The 15,073-nt window shown below is 46.5% G+C and overlaps 1 protein-coding gene across 1 annotated transcript; it reads left to right on the top strand.

Moving 5' to 3' along the window:
• Nucleotides 1–5,650: 5,650 nt before the first annotated feature.
• Nucleotides 5,651–6,481, top strand: LOC147095765 (uncharacterized). Its single transcript, XM_085974000.1, has one exon. It carries the CDS (start codon nt 5,651–5,653, stop codon nt 6,479–6,481), a length of 831 nt encoding a protein of 276 aa, XP_085830126.1.
• Nucleotides 6,482–15,073: the final 8,592 nt, after the last annotated feature.

Below are 15,073 nucleotides of genomic sequence, written 5' to 3'. Positions count from 1 at the left end.
GGGTTCAAGCCCCTGATCTGCACTTACCTTCTGCACCGGATGTTGAGCTGTGGGCCGCCGTGGAATTCCGATCCGGGACCTGGTCCAGCTGCCGGCATGCAGTGCTTGCATATCCCAGGGGCGCAGTTAGTTCGATGCATCCCCTGGGATCATGTGGGCCATGGGGAGTCAATCGGAGCAGGGAATGCTCCATTCATAAGTCTGACAGGAAGTGCTGTCAAGACTTTTAAATACTACGGCCCCAAAGCAGCACTAAATCTTCAAATAATTTTTTTTAAGTCACATTTTTAAAATAACCGATAAATTACATTAAACAACTATTTTAAACAATCATTTAAATTTTTGAAAAAAATAATTTTATTTTCTAATGGGGCTAATAATAAACTTACCTTGCTTTAAAGTATTTAAAAATAATAAAGCTGTGGAAAAAATGTTTTAATTTTAATTAATTCACCACTTACCTTGTAAAAAGCAGGCCTTACGCCTGCATTTTACATTTCTAAATTCTGCAGGCTTACCGTCCCGGAGACACCTGGAAAAAAACCGAAGTTCGATGCGCACACGCAGCCTCTACTGCGCAAGCATTCGACCTCTTAACCCCTCCTTTCAGGGGAACAGATTAACCGGTTTTCCGCGCATGCGCAGTGCATGCAGGAAACCGGCCCTTCCATTGGGCCTACGGGTGAGTACCCCATGCATACTCACCCGGGAAACCAGAATTTCTGGGCCATTGTGAATAGCTGGGGCCCAAGCACTGATACCTGTGATACCCCACTAGTCACCCGCCTGCCACCCCGAAAAAGCCCCATTTATTCCAACTCTTTGTTTAGAGAGGGAAGTCCAGAGCTCAGGGACCAGACAGATGAAGTCACTGCTGCCAATGTTGGGGCGATTGAAATCAGGGATGCTCAAGGGGCCTGAACTGGAGGGGGACAGAGATGTCGGGGGGTTATCGAGCTGGAAGAGGTTACAGAGGTAGGGAGGGGTGAGGTTGCAGAGGGATTTTAAAACAAGAATGTGAATTTTACAAGCGAGGCATTGCCAGACTGGGAGCTGATTTATCTGATCTAGCACAAGGGCAATGGGTGAACGGGACTTGGTGCTGGACATGATGCAGGCTGCAGAGCTTTGGATGAGCTCAATTTATTTAGGGTGCATGGTGGGTGTGCGGCCAGGAGAGCATTGGAATAGTCCTGCCTGGAGGTTAAAAAAAATGCCTGGATGATGGTTTCAGCAGCAGATGAGCTGAGGCAGGGGCGGAGTCGGGCGATGTTATGGAGGTGGAAGTAGGCGGTCTTGATGATGGAGGGGATATAAGGTCGGAAGCTGTGCTTAGGCTCAAATATGACACCAAGAGTGGTTCAGCCTCAGACAGATGCTCAGGAGAGAGATGGAGTCAATGTCTGGGGAACAGTGTTTGTGGCGGGGATTGAAGGCAATGACCTCAGTGTTCCCGTTATTTAATTGGAGGAAATTTTTGCTCATCCAGTCCCGGATGTCGGAAAAGCAGGGTGACAGATCAGAGGCAGTGGAGGGATCTCGACAGGTGGTGGTGAGGTAGAGCTGGTTGTCATTGGCATGCATTTGGAATCAGAAGATTTTATCAGATGATGTCATTGAGGGGCAGCATGTACCTGAGAAATACAAGGGGCCAAATGTCTTGGGGGACTCAAAGTTAATGCTGCAGTCATGGGATGAATCATAGAATCATAGAAATTTACAGCACGGAAGGAGGCCATTTCAGGCCATCGTGTCCACGCCAGCCGACAAAAAATTATCCAGCCTAATCCCACCTTCCAGCTCTTGGTCCATAGCCCTGTAAGTTACAGCACTTCAAGTGCACATCCAATCACTTTTTAAATGTGTTGAGGATTTCTGCCTCTACCACCCCTTCAGGAAGTGGGTTCCAGATGCCCACCTACCTCCGGGTGAAGAAATTTCTCCTCATCTCCCCATGAAACCTCCTACCAATTACTTTAAATCTATGATGCCATGTTTGTAGACCTGTCTGCTAAGGGAAATAGGTCCATCATATCCACTCTATCTAGGCTCCTCAAAATTTTATACAACTCATTAAAGTCTGCCCTCAGCCTTCTCTCTTCCAAAGAAAACAAACCCAGCCTATGCAATCTTTTCTCATAGCTAGAATTCTCCAGTCCAGGCAACATCCTCATAAATTCCCTCTGTACCGTCTCTAGTGCAGTCACATATTTCCTGTAATGTGGTGATCAGAACTCTAGCTATGGCCTTTGCCACAAGTGTTTCTCTGGCTATGACTGGATTGATAGGAATGGAACAAGAGGAGAGCAGTCCCACCCAGCTGGACAATGGAGCAGAGACATTTGAGGAGAATGGTGTGGTGCACCCTGTCAAAGGTTGCTGATACGTCGAGAAGGATGAGGAGGGATAGTTTACCACAGTCACAATCACATATGAATTTATGAATTTAGAAAGAGTCATTTATGTAATGTGGCAGGGGAAGGAATCTGATTGGAGGGATTCAAACATGGAGTTGCAGGAAAGATGGGCACGGATTTGGGAGGTGACAACACTTTCAAGTTTTGGAGAGGAAAGGGAGATCGGAGATGGTGCAGTAGTTTGTAAGGACGGAGAGGTCAAAGGTTGTTTTTTGAGGCTGGGGATGATGCTGTCAGATTTGAGGGAAAGGGGGCCAGCACCTGAGGAGAGAGAGCCGTTAACAATATCCACTAACATTGGAGCCAGGAAGGGAAGTTGGGTGGTCAGCAGTTTGATGGTAATAGGATCGAGGGAGTGGGAGTTGGGTCTCAGAGAAAAGATGAACTCGGAGCGGGCATGAGGCAAGATAAGAGAGAAACGAGAGAGAGCTGCGAGTTCAGGGCTAGGCAGGGGGAGAGCCTTGGGGGAAGTTTGGCTTGGTGGGCCAGGGGAAAGGAGGGTAGCGACAGAGGCAGCTGAAGAGATGGTCTCAATCTTCATCACAAAGAAGTCCATGAGCTCCATGCACTTGTTATTGGAGGTGAGGCTGCAGATCATTAGCCTTTAGGTACAGTGCATTTTAAAAAGATATTGATCAAATAACCATTCGGGGAACAACGGTGACCAATGTTCGCTCAATGGTCGACCGTGCTCTGCTGGTCTCTTCTTCTTAGGCAGTCCCGCTGAACCAGGATGACTTGCTTCCACACTAAAAATGAGTTCTCAGGTGACTGATGACTGATGAGTTCATTGCGGGACCTACATTCTCTGTCACAGGTGGGGCAGACGGTGGTTGAAGGGGCGGATGGCTGTGGTGCTTGGATTATGGCTCATTAATGGCTCTTGCACTTGAATGAAAGATGCAGCCTTTGTTTTAATTCCCCTCCCAACTTCGATATTATCCCTCCTGAAGTCAATGCGATTTGCTCTATCACTTTCAGGTTTTTGTCTGGTGACCATGTACACTTTGACCATGTAGTGCTAATGGACGGGGTCATATTTTATTCCCCCTTTTCCTTTATTTCACCTTTTAATTTTATAACTGAAGTGGTGGAGCCTTTGGAGAATGAATGAAAGCACCGTATCACCAAGATGCGGCATGTATAAGAGAGTGAGAGAGCGAGGGAATTAATTAACCTGGGAACCCAGTGCCGCACCGGATTTTGCTTTGCTTGAATCAAACAATCGTGGAGTGCACTTTTATCATTGGTTTGGAAAAAATATATGTTGTAATGTGTTTGTTCGAAGGCCCGTAGCTAACGCGAGCCCTTTTGTAAGAGCATGATCTCCCCGGGGGGATTGGCTCGTGTATAAAACACGACCGTTTCGATGCAGTGTCTTTGAGGCCATACCCAGAACTTTGCTTCCACGATTCTCTGGTTCATGCAGGAATTGGGACGCTCCACCGTTCTCGACGAATCAGTGATTTGTTATCCCATTCTTGTAATTGTTGGTGTTCCTGGTAAGTATATATTATTAAGTGGACCGTCATTTGAATGTATTGCTGCTTTCTCCATGTGCGGTTTGTCTCCGTGTCTTCGTTCCTTGCTTTTGCCAATTAATGGTCGCAATTTCTTGAATAAAAATCTCTCACTTTTCTTCATTTGCTTTAAAATGACAACGTTGGTGCTAATCGAGTGCTCCCTGAAAGCGAGTTTTCTCCTTTGTGAGACGCCTTGCAATCTGCTGCCTGGACTAAGAGTGATGATCAGATCTAAGACGCCTGGGCCCACCACGCGAAACTTTAACCTGTCTTTTTTCTCTGACAGATGTGGACACGCATGTCATGCCTCTCTCCCAAGATTTTGTTTCCCCTGACTCACTAAACTTTTCTCACGCTTTGAATTGAATTTGTGGGCAACTTTAACATAACCCGGCCTTGTGGAAGCGGACGGGAGCGGGTGCAACGCTGGTCTGACTCCCCGACCGATTGTACTCTTCATTGAAGTCGATGGGCTATAACACCTGCTCTCCAATCGATCCTTAGGTTAAAATTACACCTTCTGTGTCTGAATTTGAAATCAAAGTAGCGGCTTAGGGTCTATTTTAATCAACGGTGTTCTCTACCTTAACACAATGAAAAGGCTTCTGATCATTAATGGGTATCCCAAAAGATCATTGAACAAACCTTGAAGCTGTCACTCAAATCATGTGTGACAGATGAGCGGGCCAATTTCCAGCAACTTTTAAGCTGCAGTCATGGTTTTTTCTCTCGACTGAGGCCAGTTAAATGAGCAGAGAGCAGCGAGTGAACTTGGTTCTGACGAAGGGTCATCGACCTGAAACCTTAACTCTGTTTCTCTCTCCACAAATGCTGCCTGATCTGCTGAGTATTTCCAGCATTTTCTGTTTTTATTTTTGGTTCTTGTTGACTCAGAAACGCACCCAGGGAGACCCAGGGAGGTATCGGTTTCAGTAACATGCCTTCGGTCTCACGATTCGACACAATCCAGGACAAAGCAGCCCGTTTGATTGGCACTCCATCCACCACCTTAATCATTCACTCCGTCCTCCAGCAGCGCACCATGGCTGCAGTGTGTACCATCTACAAGATGCACTGCAGCAACTCGCCAAGGCTTCTTCGACAGCTCCTCCCAAACCCGCGACCTGTTCCACCTAGAAAGACAAGGGCAGCAGGCACATGGGAACACCACCACCTCCAAATTCCCCTCCAAGTCACACGCCATTTAAAGAATCAAGGAGGTTGGGAAAGAGCGGGAATATGGTACTGCGATAGAGGATCAGCCATGATAAATTGAATGGTGGAGCAGGCTCGAGGGGCCGAATGGCCGACTCCTGCTCCTATTTTTCTCTGTTTCTTTCTGTGTTTCTGTGTTTCTACCATCCTGACTTAGAAGTATATCGATGATCCTTCATTGTCACTGAGTCAAAATCCTAGAACGTCCTCCCTAACAACACTGTGGGAGTACCTTCACCACACGGACTTCAGCAGTTCAAGAAGGTGGCTCACCACCACCTTCTCAAGGGCAATAAGGAATGGGCAATAAATGCCGGCCTTGCCAGTGACGCCCAGATCCCATAAGTGAATAAATTCGAAAAATACGCAATTCCGAGCGGGTGTGATTTTCTTTGATTCCTCTGTTTTGATTTTCCATTGTTTACAGCGAACCTGATGTCAATTGTGATCCTGTCCCGGGGAAAGTGCGGCCTCTCCAAAGGAATCACTCGTTACATGGCGGCTATGGCAATAGCGGATCTCATGGTCTGTCTCTTCAATGTAAGCGTGGAAAGCATCTTTCATTATCATTTCCTGCATTCATTCTTGAGCTACACCATAACGTGTCGTCTTATTGCCTTTATACAAGTAGTTAGTAGCCAACTCTCTGTCTGGTCCACACTGTCATTCACCTTTGACCGCTTCATAGCCATTTGTTGTCAGAAAGTAAAAGTAAAATTTTGCACCGAAAGAATTGCCACTGTGGTTCTAACTGTGGTGTGTTTGCTCAGCTTTTTGATAAACATTCCAGTTTATTTCCGTTATGAGCCCTACTATATTGTTGGGGATATAGAGTGGGGCTGTCGGACAGTAACGGGATATGTCTCTTTGCCGAGATGGATAGCTTACAAGTGGATTAGCACCTTAGCTTCCCCATTACTTCCATACCCTGCGATGTTACTGTTGAACTCTCTCACTGCCAGGCACATCATAGTGGCTAGTAGAGCTCGCAGAGCCCTGAAGAGCCGCAACACTGGGGAGAGCAGCAGTGATCCGGAGCTGAAGGACCGAAGAACATCCATCATTCTGCTCTTCACTATCTCGGGGAGCTTTATTGTGTTGACAGCGCCAATTACTATAATACACATTTTTGTCAGTGTCACGGAGACAACTACATTCACTGGTTCAAACTCGCTTTATTTGGCGATCAGAATCACCCTTCTGTTGAATTATTTGAGCTCCTGCACAAACACCTGCATTTATGCGTTGACCCAGAGGAGATTCCGGGAGGAGGTGAAAAATATGGTGAAATACCCGTTTATTCTAATTCTTAAATTATGCAAGTAATGAAAGTAACTGCACATAAAATAAACCCTATTTCCCGGTATCCAGCTTGTTGTTGCTTGATCAGTTTGGCTGAGGCAGGTTCCGCACGTTCTTTCTCATCCCACCACATCACCAGTTGTCCCACTTCCCATATTTGCAAGGAGACGGTAGTTCTGCTGCTGTTGTGAAACACGCCATGGCGACTTCACAACCTTTCTCCATTCTTCATCTTGAGAGGAATACACAGCAGACAAGGATCCCCGTCAGCTTCGTGTGTGAGGACATCAGGGATTCATTGTGAATATTGCTTCTGCATCCAGTCTGTAAGGAAACCAGTATGGTCTCTGTGTGTGTGAAGATATCTGAAACACGACGATAGGATATGTATTTCTCAAAGTGTAAGGAACAAAAAGTGTTTTTTATTCTCATAAAGCTCCAGCCCGTTGTCCTGACTGGAAATTGACAGACACAGGAAGTCACATCAATGGGTGCGCGCGACCATGTAGGAATTGAACCATGTTGTAAAATAATGGGAATCTGGACTATCTTTTAATTGAATTTATTCTTAGATTGTGGGCTTCGCTGAAAAATGTTGGCTATCTTGTTGAGTTAAGGGTTAACAATCGAACTGCCTTGTATCTTAGAGCAAAAGACTTTCCACCATAAACAGGATTACGGTAGCATGGTGGTTATGTTACCAGACTAGTGAATCAAATGCCTGGGGTTATGACCTGGATTAGGTGTGTTCCAATCCCACCACAGATGCTGGGGGATTTAAATTCAGTCAATTAATTAAATCTGGAATTAAAAGTATCAGCAATGGTGACCATGAGACTTGTTATAAAAAAACCCAGCTGGTTCCCTGATATCCTTTGGAAAGGTAAACTGCCATCCTGACCTGTATGTGACTTCCAGACTGACAGCAATGTGGTTGACATTTAACTACGCTTCACTGCAGCGGTTCAAGAAGGCAGCTCACCAGCACCTACTCAAGGCGATGTAGGGATGGGCAATTAATGCTGGCCTTGCCAGAGATGTCCACGTCCTGTGAATGAATTAAAAAAACAGCAGAATGCCTCAGCAAAGTAATAAGTGACTTGGACAACATCGACCATGAGTGATTAAAGTATAACTTTAGTGGCTTGTGAAATAACAATAGGCAATGTATTTATTAACTACAGTGCAGAAAGGATGTTTAGGAAGCTAAGCTGTTAAGAAAACCACACCTCAATCGAATCCAGAGTATCTGGGTCAGGAAGTCTTGTTTGAGCGAAATATCTTTGAAGTAAACAATTAAGGCTGCTTATGTAAATAGACTATCTTCCACGGATTCGGGAACAGATACATCAGGAGGTCTTATCTGTGACATGTACCTTTGATGCAGGCAGAGTAAGGTGTATAAAGGAGCAGGGTGTTCAACAGCTAGTGGGAGATCTCTATAGAGAAACTGAAAAGCTACTCTCTGTATAAAGTATAGACTGATCACCTATGCTGTATATGAATAAAGTCTGTTCTGTATGCGCCACCATCAAGTGTCTCGTGCTTACTCGAAGCGTGTTGTTCTAAACCAGAGAAGGAAGGAGTTTGACAAGCAGTTGACCTAACAGCAATTCCGGTCTTTATTGCCCATCCCTAGTTGCTCTGATCAGGTTGTGATTGACCTTCAACTTGAACCGCCGGTAGCAGTTTAATACCACTGAGTGGCTTACATAAGAACATAAGAAATAGGAGCAGGAGTAGGCCAATCAGCTGATCTGATCCTAACCGACAATCTACTATAACAGGGCCATCTCCTGAATCTAACAGAATTAGAAACATGAAATAGGAGCAGGATCAGGCTACACGGCCCCTGGGCCCGCTCCGCTACCCATAGGGCCATGTCCGATCCGAACCTAGACTCATGTCCAAATTCCTGCCCGCTCCCCGTAACCCTTAATTCCCTTTACTTCTCGGAAACTGTCTATTTCTGTTTTAAATTTATGTAATGATGTAGCTTCTACAGCTTTTTGGGGCAGCATATTCCATGGAACTACCACCCTCTGAGTGAAGTAGTTCCTCCTCATCTCAGTTTTGAAAGAGCAGCCCCTTGTTCTAAGACTATGCCCCCAGTTCTAGTTTCACCCATCATCGGGAACATCCTCCCCGCATCCACCCGATCGAACCCCTTCACAATCTTATATGTTTCAATAAGATTGCCTCTCATTCTTCTGAACTCCAATGAGTAGACTCCCAATCTACTCAACCTCTCCTCATATGTCCATCCCCTCATCCCCGGGATTAACCGAGTGAACCTTCTTTGTACTGACTCGAGTGCAAGTATGTCTTTTCTTAAGTATGGACACCAAAACTGTATGCAGTATTCCAGGTGCGGTCTCACCAATACCTTGTACAACTGAAGCAATAACACCCTATTTTTATATTATATCCCCCTAGCAATGAAAGCCAGCATTCCATTGGCCTTCTTAATCACTTGCTGCACCTGCATGCTAACCTTTTGAGTTTCGTGCACCAGGACCCCAGATCCCTTTGTACTTCAGTACTTTCCAGTTTCTTGCCATTAAGATAATAACTAGCTCTACGATTTTTCCTGCCAAAGTGCATAACCTCACACTTTCCAGTATTGTATTCCATCTGCCAAATCTCTGCCCACTTACTTAGCCTGTCTATGTCCCCTTACAAGTTTGTATGTCCTCCTCACTCACTACTTTCCCTCCCATCTTAGTATCATCTGCAAACTTTGATATATTACACTCGGTCCCCTCCTCCAAATCGTTAATATAGATTGTAAAGAGTTGGGGACCCAGCACAGACCCCTGTGGAACACCACTAGTTACTGATTGCCTGTCTGAGAATGAACCATTTATCCCAACTCTCTGCCTTCTGTTAGATAGCCATTCCTCTATCCAGGTCTAGATCACTTCTGAAGGCAGGTAAAGAGTCAACCGCATTGCTGTGGGACGGAAGTCACTAATAGACTAATATAGAGGGCAGGTTTCCTTCCCTATAGGACACCAGCGAATCAATTTGCTTTTTACAATGGGCGTGCTTCATGGTCACCTTTACTGCTTTTTAGTTCCAGATTCGTTCCATAAACAAAAGTAAGATTTTCAAACGGCCATGGTCCGATTTGAACGCAGAGGCTCTGATATTACTCGTCCAGCAACATGGCCACTGCACTCGCTGACCAATCCGTGAAGCTGAGCTTTGGTTGTAAAAGAGTCGTTCAAATTAGGAGGTCATGGTTTGATTTTTGGTGGGAGGAGTTCAGCAATTAGATTCAAAGCTCAAGGATTGGTGGGGAGGGGTGGAAATATTGGGCGGGGTCCACTCTCCTGGTCAAATTCAAATGACCCCTCTTCGAAAGTTTCATTGGCTGTGCATATGATATCTTCATTCATCGGGACCAAAGGACATCTTCCCCTTGTGTGTATAATATCATCACTCATCAAGACCGAAGGGAATATTTCCTTGTGTAGGTAATGCATACACTCATAAGGAACAAAGGATATCTACCCGTTGTCTATTGGATATCTTCACTTTTAGGGAAAAGAGGAACTGTCTGCATTTTGTCAAGCACCCATGGGAATATGATCCCCTTGTGTTTTCGAAGAAAGATGAACAGTTGCAAAACGTTGTAAAGTTTAAGCTATTACAAAGCACTCTATCAGTAACATGTTTAGAAGCTGAGGAGGAGATTGAAACCGGGAAATGAAAAGATCAGAACGACATTAGCAGAGTGTGACTAGTTGTGAGCCCAGGGAGCGGTATTGGGGCACACCTTTCCACTATATTTATAACTAACTTGGATAAAGGAATTAGAGAGCTGTATATATAAGTTGGCTGATGAAACCAACTTAGGTGGCACAGTAAATAGCATAAATCAGTGCAGAAAATTCGAAACGGACATTGATAGTTTAATTAAGTGGGTAAAACTGTGGCAGGTGGTGTTCAAGGTAGGACATTGTGAGGTCTTCCATTTTGGACCTAAATAAAGATAGATCAAAGTATTTTATAAATGGCAAGAAGCTAGGAACTGTGGAGCAGTAGAGAGGTTTAGTGTCCCCAGTACAGAAATCAGTAAATGCTACTGGACAGGTACAAAAAGATTTTTGGATATTAAGGGAATCAAGGGATATGGGGATAGTGCAGGAATGTGTGTAAGAATTCGCAATAATTTACAGTTCTGAAGATTAAATTTTTTTTTTTTAAGGAATCCCTGGGCGTTGTGCTTTTAAATTTCCAGGGATAAAAATGGCTGTCACCACATGGCCGAAGACAAAGGACAATGCTTTGTTTACAAAGCAATTGAATGCTATTAGCATTTGTTTGTATATCGAGTGGATACATCTAAACTGCAGAAGGAACTTTTGTATCTTGAATGGGATCCGTTTAAGAGTTGAATGGGTTTTTAAATCACCCAGCACTGGACAATAGAGCAGTTGTATTTCCCTTTTGCTTCAGCCCAGGGAGCTCCGGAATACACATTAACCCAGTCTAACCACTCTGAGTTAGCCAATCACAGCTTTCTCTTCTGTGTTGGACCCTTTGGGCGGGGAATTTTGCACAAAGCCCTTGCAGGGCAGAATGGCAGGACCTCACCAGGTATAAAGATAGCTGCTGAGAAGCTATCTCGCTCTTTACTTCGCCGGACCACAGGTGAGCAGGGTGTTCTGAATCCTCGGCAAGGCAACCTAGCAGGAGTTTGGGGTGGTGATTTAAGGGAATTGCTAAGATTGTTTAAATAACATTGTAGCCATTGTATCCCTCGTTTTCGCCGTCCGCAACCCCCTGTTATATAGTTTAACTGTAATTACTGTGTTCATGTGGTATAGATTATTCTTTTGATTGTAGTTTATTTAGGTAATAAAACTTGTTTCTCTCATCCAAACCACTTGTCCGTTTTAATATCATTAATTATAAGTTCCTCCATTGAGAACTGAAGGAGGGGTAGCGATTCAAAACCGCTGTTTGTAAATTGGTTTAGAGTGCAGCAGCAAAGGGCTGCTGGCCAGGTAAATTAGCATAAACCAGTTAAAAGATGCCCCCCTTAAAAATGGCGAGCCAGCCAGGAGTGGAGGCAGTTTTTGATTTAATAAGTGGTCTGGACCTGGAGAAAGTACCAGCTTTTGTGTCTCTCGTTTTCAGTATGTGGGTAGCCCTGCGAATTTTAGCAGCAGTTTATAGGTTGACCTATCAGGGTATAGGTGGCTGGGTTAAGGAGGATGAGAATACGGTGCAGGAGGAGGTTGAAGAGGCCAAGAAGCGAGAGTCCCAGCTTGAAAAATGCCAGGCGGAGGTAGAACGCCTCAGAGAGGTGTATGAGGCCAGAGCTAGTGGAATGAGGGTGCGGGAAAATGCACGCCTCAAACTAGGGGTCACGAAATGCCAGGCATTTATAGAGTGCATTGTGCAGGAAGTAGCAGAGGCTAGGAACAATGAGATAAGGCTACAAGAGGAGAGTGCACACCTCACCCAAGAAGCTATTGAGGGAGAGAGCCATGCGAGAGAAAAGACAGAGTTACTAAGATATCAAATCATAGAAGCAAAGAGGAGCGAGATGAGACTGTGGGAAGAGAATGCCCGCCTCACCTCAGAAGTAACAGAGCAGGAGGAGAAGGTTAGGGAGGAAAAGGCAGCTTATAAGCTGGCCTGTGCCCTAAGATTTGAGGAAGCAGACCATGGCCCCTGTAGGGCAGAGATAGAAAGCCTTAACATGGCTTTAAATGCATCAAAGGGGATGATTTGTCAGATCAGCCCGAAGGCAGGTCAGCTGGACTTTACTGGCAGCCGAAGTTGAACCATACCACAGGCAGCACCCAGAGCCGAGCTGGATTGGGAATTAGAGACCCCAAGACCGCAGCCCACAGCTCCGAGTCTTGAGGAGCTCTGGCAGCGAGGAGTGGTGGACAATGGGGTGGTAGGAGAACACCAGCAGGCCCCGCTAGGCAGGCGGGGACCAGGATCAGTGTACCCCCTCCAACAACGGAGGTACGGTCCACCCGTGAGGAGTGAGCCTGAGAATAGGAATCCTCAGCCCACAGCAAGTTCGAGTTCACAGGCAAGCACTGTGGCTTGTGTGGGGGGAGGAGCCATTCATGTTCAGAGTAAGCTGTTTAAGCCTGGGAACAGGGAAGGAGAGTTCTGGGACCCGTGTAGAGCAGGTCCAGTAGCAGAAATTCGGGACAAGGGAGGCACACAGGGGATAATTTTGGCCCCAGAAAAAAGGCAGGTCCAAAATTCCCCAGTTAATGCCACCTGGGTGAGGGAACATGAGTTTGCTGTCCATGCAAGTTCAAGTTCACCGCCTGTAAAAACAGGCACTGTGGCCTGTTTAAAGGGACCAGCTTCTCAGCCAGCTTCTAGAGTGGTCCCCCCCATGATGTGGGACCCTGGGGCGGGGGCAGGAATAGCAATCCCACTTGCAGGACACAAAGGGAGGGAGCGAACACCAGGTTTTAAACATGGGGAGGAAAATTTCCAGCCACCAGAAGCGGGTGGTGAGAGTATACCTGCCCCCAGCACAGGAGTGCTACTGGACCAGATAGCATCCCTGGACGGGTACTCAAGGAATGTGCTGATCAGCTGGCTGATGTCTTCACCGCCATCTTCAACCTGTCATTGGCCCAGGCAGTAGTCCCTACATGCTTCAAGACCGCCACCATCATTCCTGTGCCTAAACAAGCGGCTGTGATGTGTCTGAATGACTATCGACCTGTCGCGCTCACACCCATCATAATGAAGTGTTTCGAGAGACTGGTCTTAGCCCACATCAAAGCCAGTGTTCCTGCCTCCCTTGACCAATACCAGTTTGCCTATCGGGCAAACAGATCAACGGAGGATGCAATCACAACTGCTCTACACTCGGCACTGAATCACCTAGATGGTAAGGAGACCTACGTCAGAATGTTGTTTATAGACTACAGCTCAGCATTCAACACTATCGTCCCCAACAAGCTGGCCACCAAACTCCAAACTCTTGGCCTGAACACATCCCTCTGTAACTGGACCCTGGACTTCCTAACAAACAGACCCCAGTCTGTCAAATTAGGTAACCACACCTCCCCCCCCGACCCTGAACACGGGGGCCCCACAAGGATGTGTGCTGAGCCCCCTCCTCTACTCCCTCTTCACCCACGACTGTGTGGCTGTTAATGGTTCCAACACCATCATCAAGTTTGCAGATGACACCACGGTAGTAGGCCAGATCACCAACAACGATGAGTCAGCCTACAGGGAGCAGGTCCAGCATCTCGTAAAGTGGTGCGCCGACAACAACCTGGCCCTTAACACCAAGAAAACAAAGGAAATAATCGTGGACTTCAGGAAGTCCAAAGGCGGGAGTCACACCCCCATCCACATCAATGGGGCGGAGGTGGAAAGGGTGGCCAGCTTTAAGTTCCTCGGAATCCACATCACGGAAGACCTCCCCTGGTCCCTCAACACCTCCTCTCTGGTGAAGAAGGCCCAGCAGCGCCTATATTTCTTGAGGAGGCTGAAGGGATGTAATCTGTCACCCCCGATCCTCTCTAAGTTCTACCGCTGCACTATAGAGAGCATCCTGACAAACTATATCACGGTATGGTACGGCAGGTGTAGCTCCCATGACCGGAAAGCCCTGCAGCGGGTAGTCAAAACTGACCAACGCATTACCGGCACCCGGCTACTGACCATAGAACATATATATCAGAAACGCTGCCTACGGAGGGCACGGTCCATCATCAAAGACCCTACCCACCCCAGCCACAGTCTGTTCGCCCTCCTACCATCTGGAAGATGCTACAGATGCATTCGCACCCGTACGACCAGATTTAGGAACAGCTTCTTTCCCAGGGCTGTCATCCTACTGAACTCCACAAATAAACACTAAAGCCTGCACATCTGCCGATGCACTTTATTATGGTCATATTTATGCTAATATATATGTGCAAATGTATGTTGAAATGTTTAAGTGTCCTAATCCAAATTGTACACTCTCGGGAGCCGCAAGCCTACATTTCATTGTACTGCACTTGTGCACTAACAGTGACAATAAAAGTTGATTTGATTTTGATTTGAGTGGGCAGGGAAGAGCAGACAAACCCAGAGAGAGATTTGCACCGGCAGGCTGCCAGGTACATTATACAGTGCGGGCTATTTGGACATGGGGGAGAAGGTTCCCAGCCAGCTGGGGCTGCGACCCAAGCTCAGGGTCCACCAGCCAAAGTTTCCCCCATAGACACTCCTCAGAAGGTCTCAGCGGGTGCCCCAGCCTAAGAAAGCATAGTCACCCACTTTACAGTGGAGTAGGGCGGACTCCCGAGCCAGGGAGAAGCCAGAGAACAGAGGCCCGCACTCAACAGCCATAAGCTGCGAGGGACCAGAGACAGCAGGCAGTCCAGCTTTGCTGCAGCCAGCAGCAATCTGCGATGGTGCCAGAGATTAGCCTGGCCGTCCAGAGACGGGCGGCATTTGTATTATAGCTATGTGCATAGCGTGCTTTTAAGGTGTATTTTAAGTTTTGTTGATATAACCAGGTTTAAGTTTAAGTTTAAAGAGTTTAAGTTTACATGTGTGCCAAATGTTTGCATTTTGGTCCGAGGTCGAGGGACCCGACCATGTCTCCAACTAAGGCAG

The sequence above is a fragment of the Somniosus microcephalus genome, unplaced genomic scaffold (assembly GCF_052327205.1).
Source record: "Somniosus microcephalus isolate GS21.2 unplaced genomic scaffold, FLI_Smic_1.0 unresolved_chr1, whole genome shotgun sequence".
NCBI lineage: Eukaryota > Metazoa > Chordata > Chondrichthyes > Squaliformes > Somniosidae > Somniosus > Somniosus microcephalus.
Note: the sequence above shows the minus strand (reverse complement) of the source record. Positions and strands in the feature narration are given on the sequence as shown.

Bases quoted from the DNA above. Each gene is read 5' to 3' on its own strand.
- LOC147095765 (XM_085974000.1), top strand. From the start codon at position 5,651: ATGGCGGCTATGGCAATAGCGGATCTCATGGTCTGTCTCTTCAATGTA.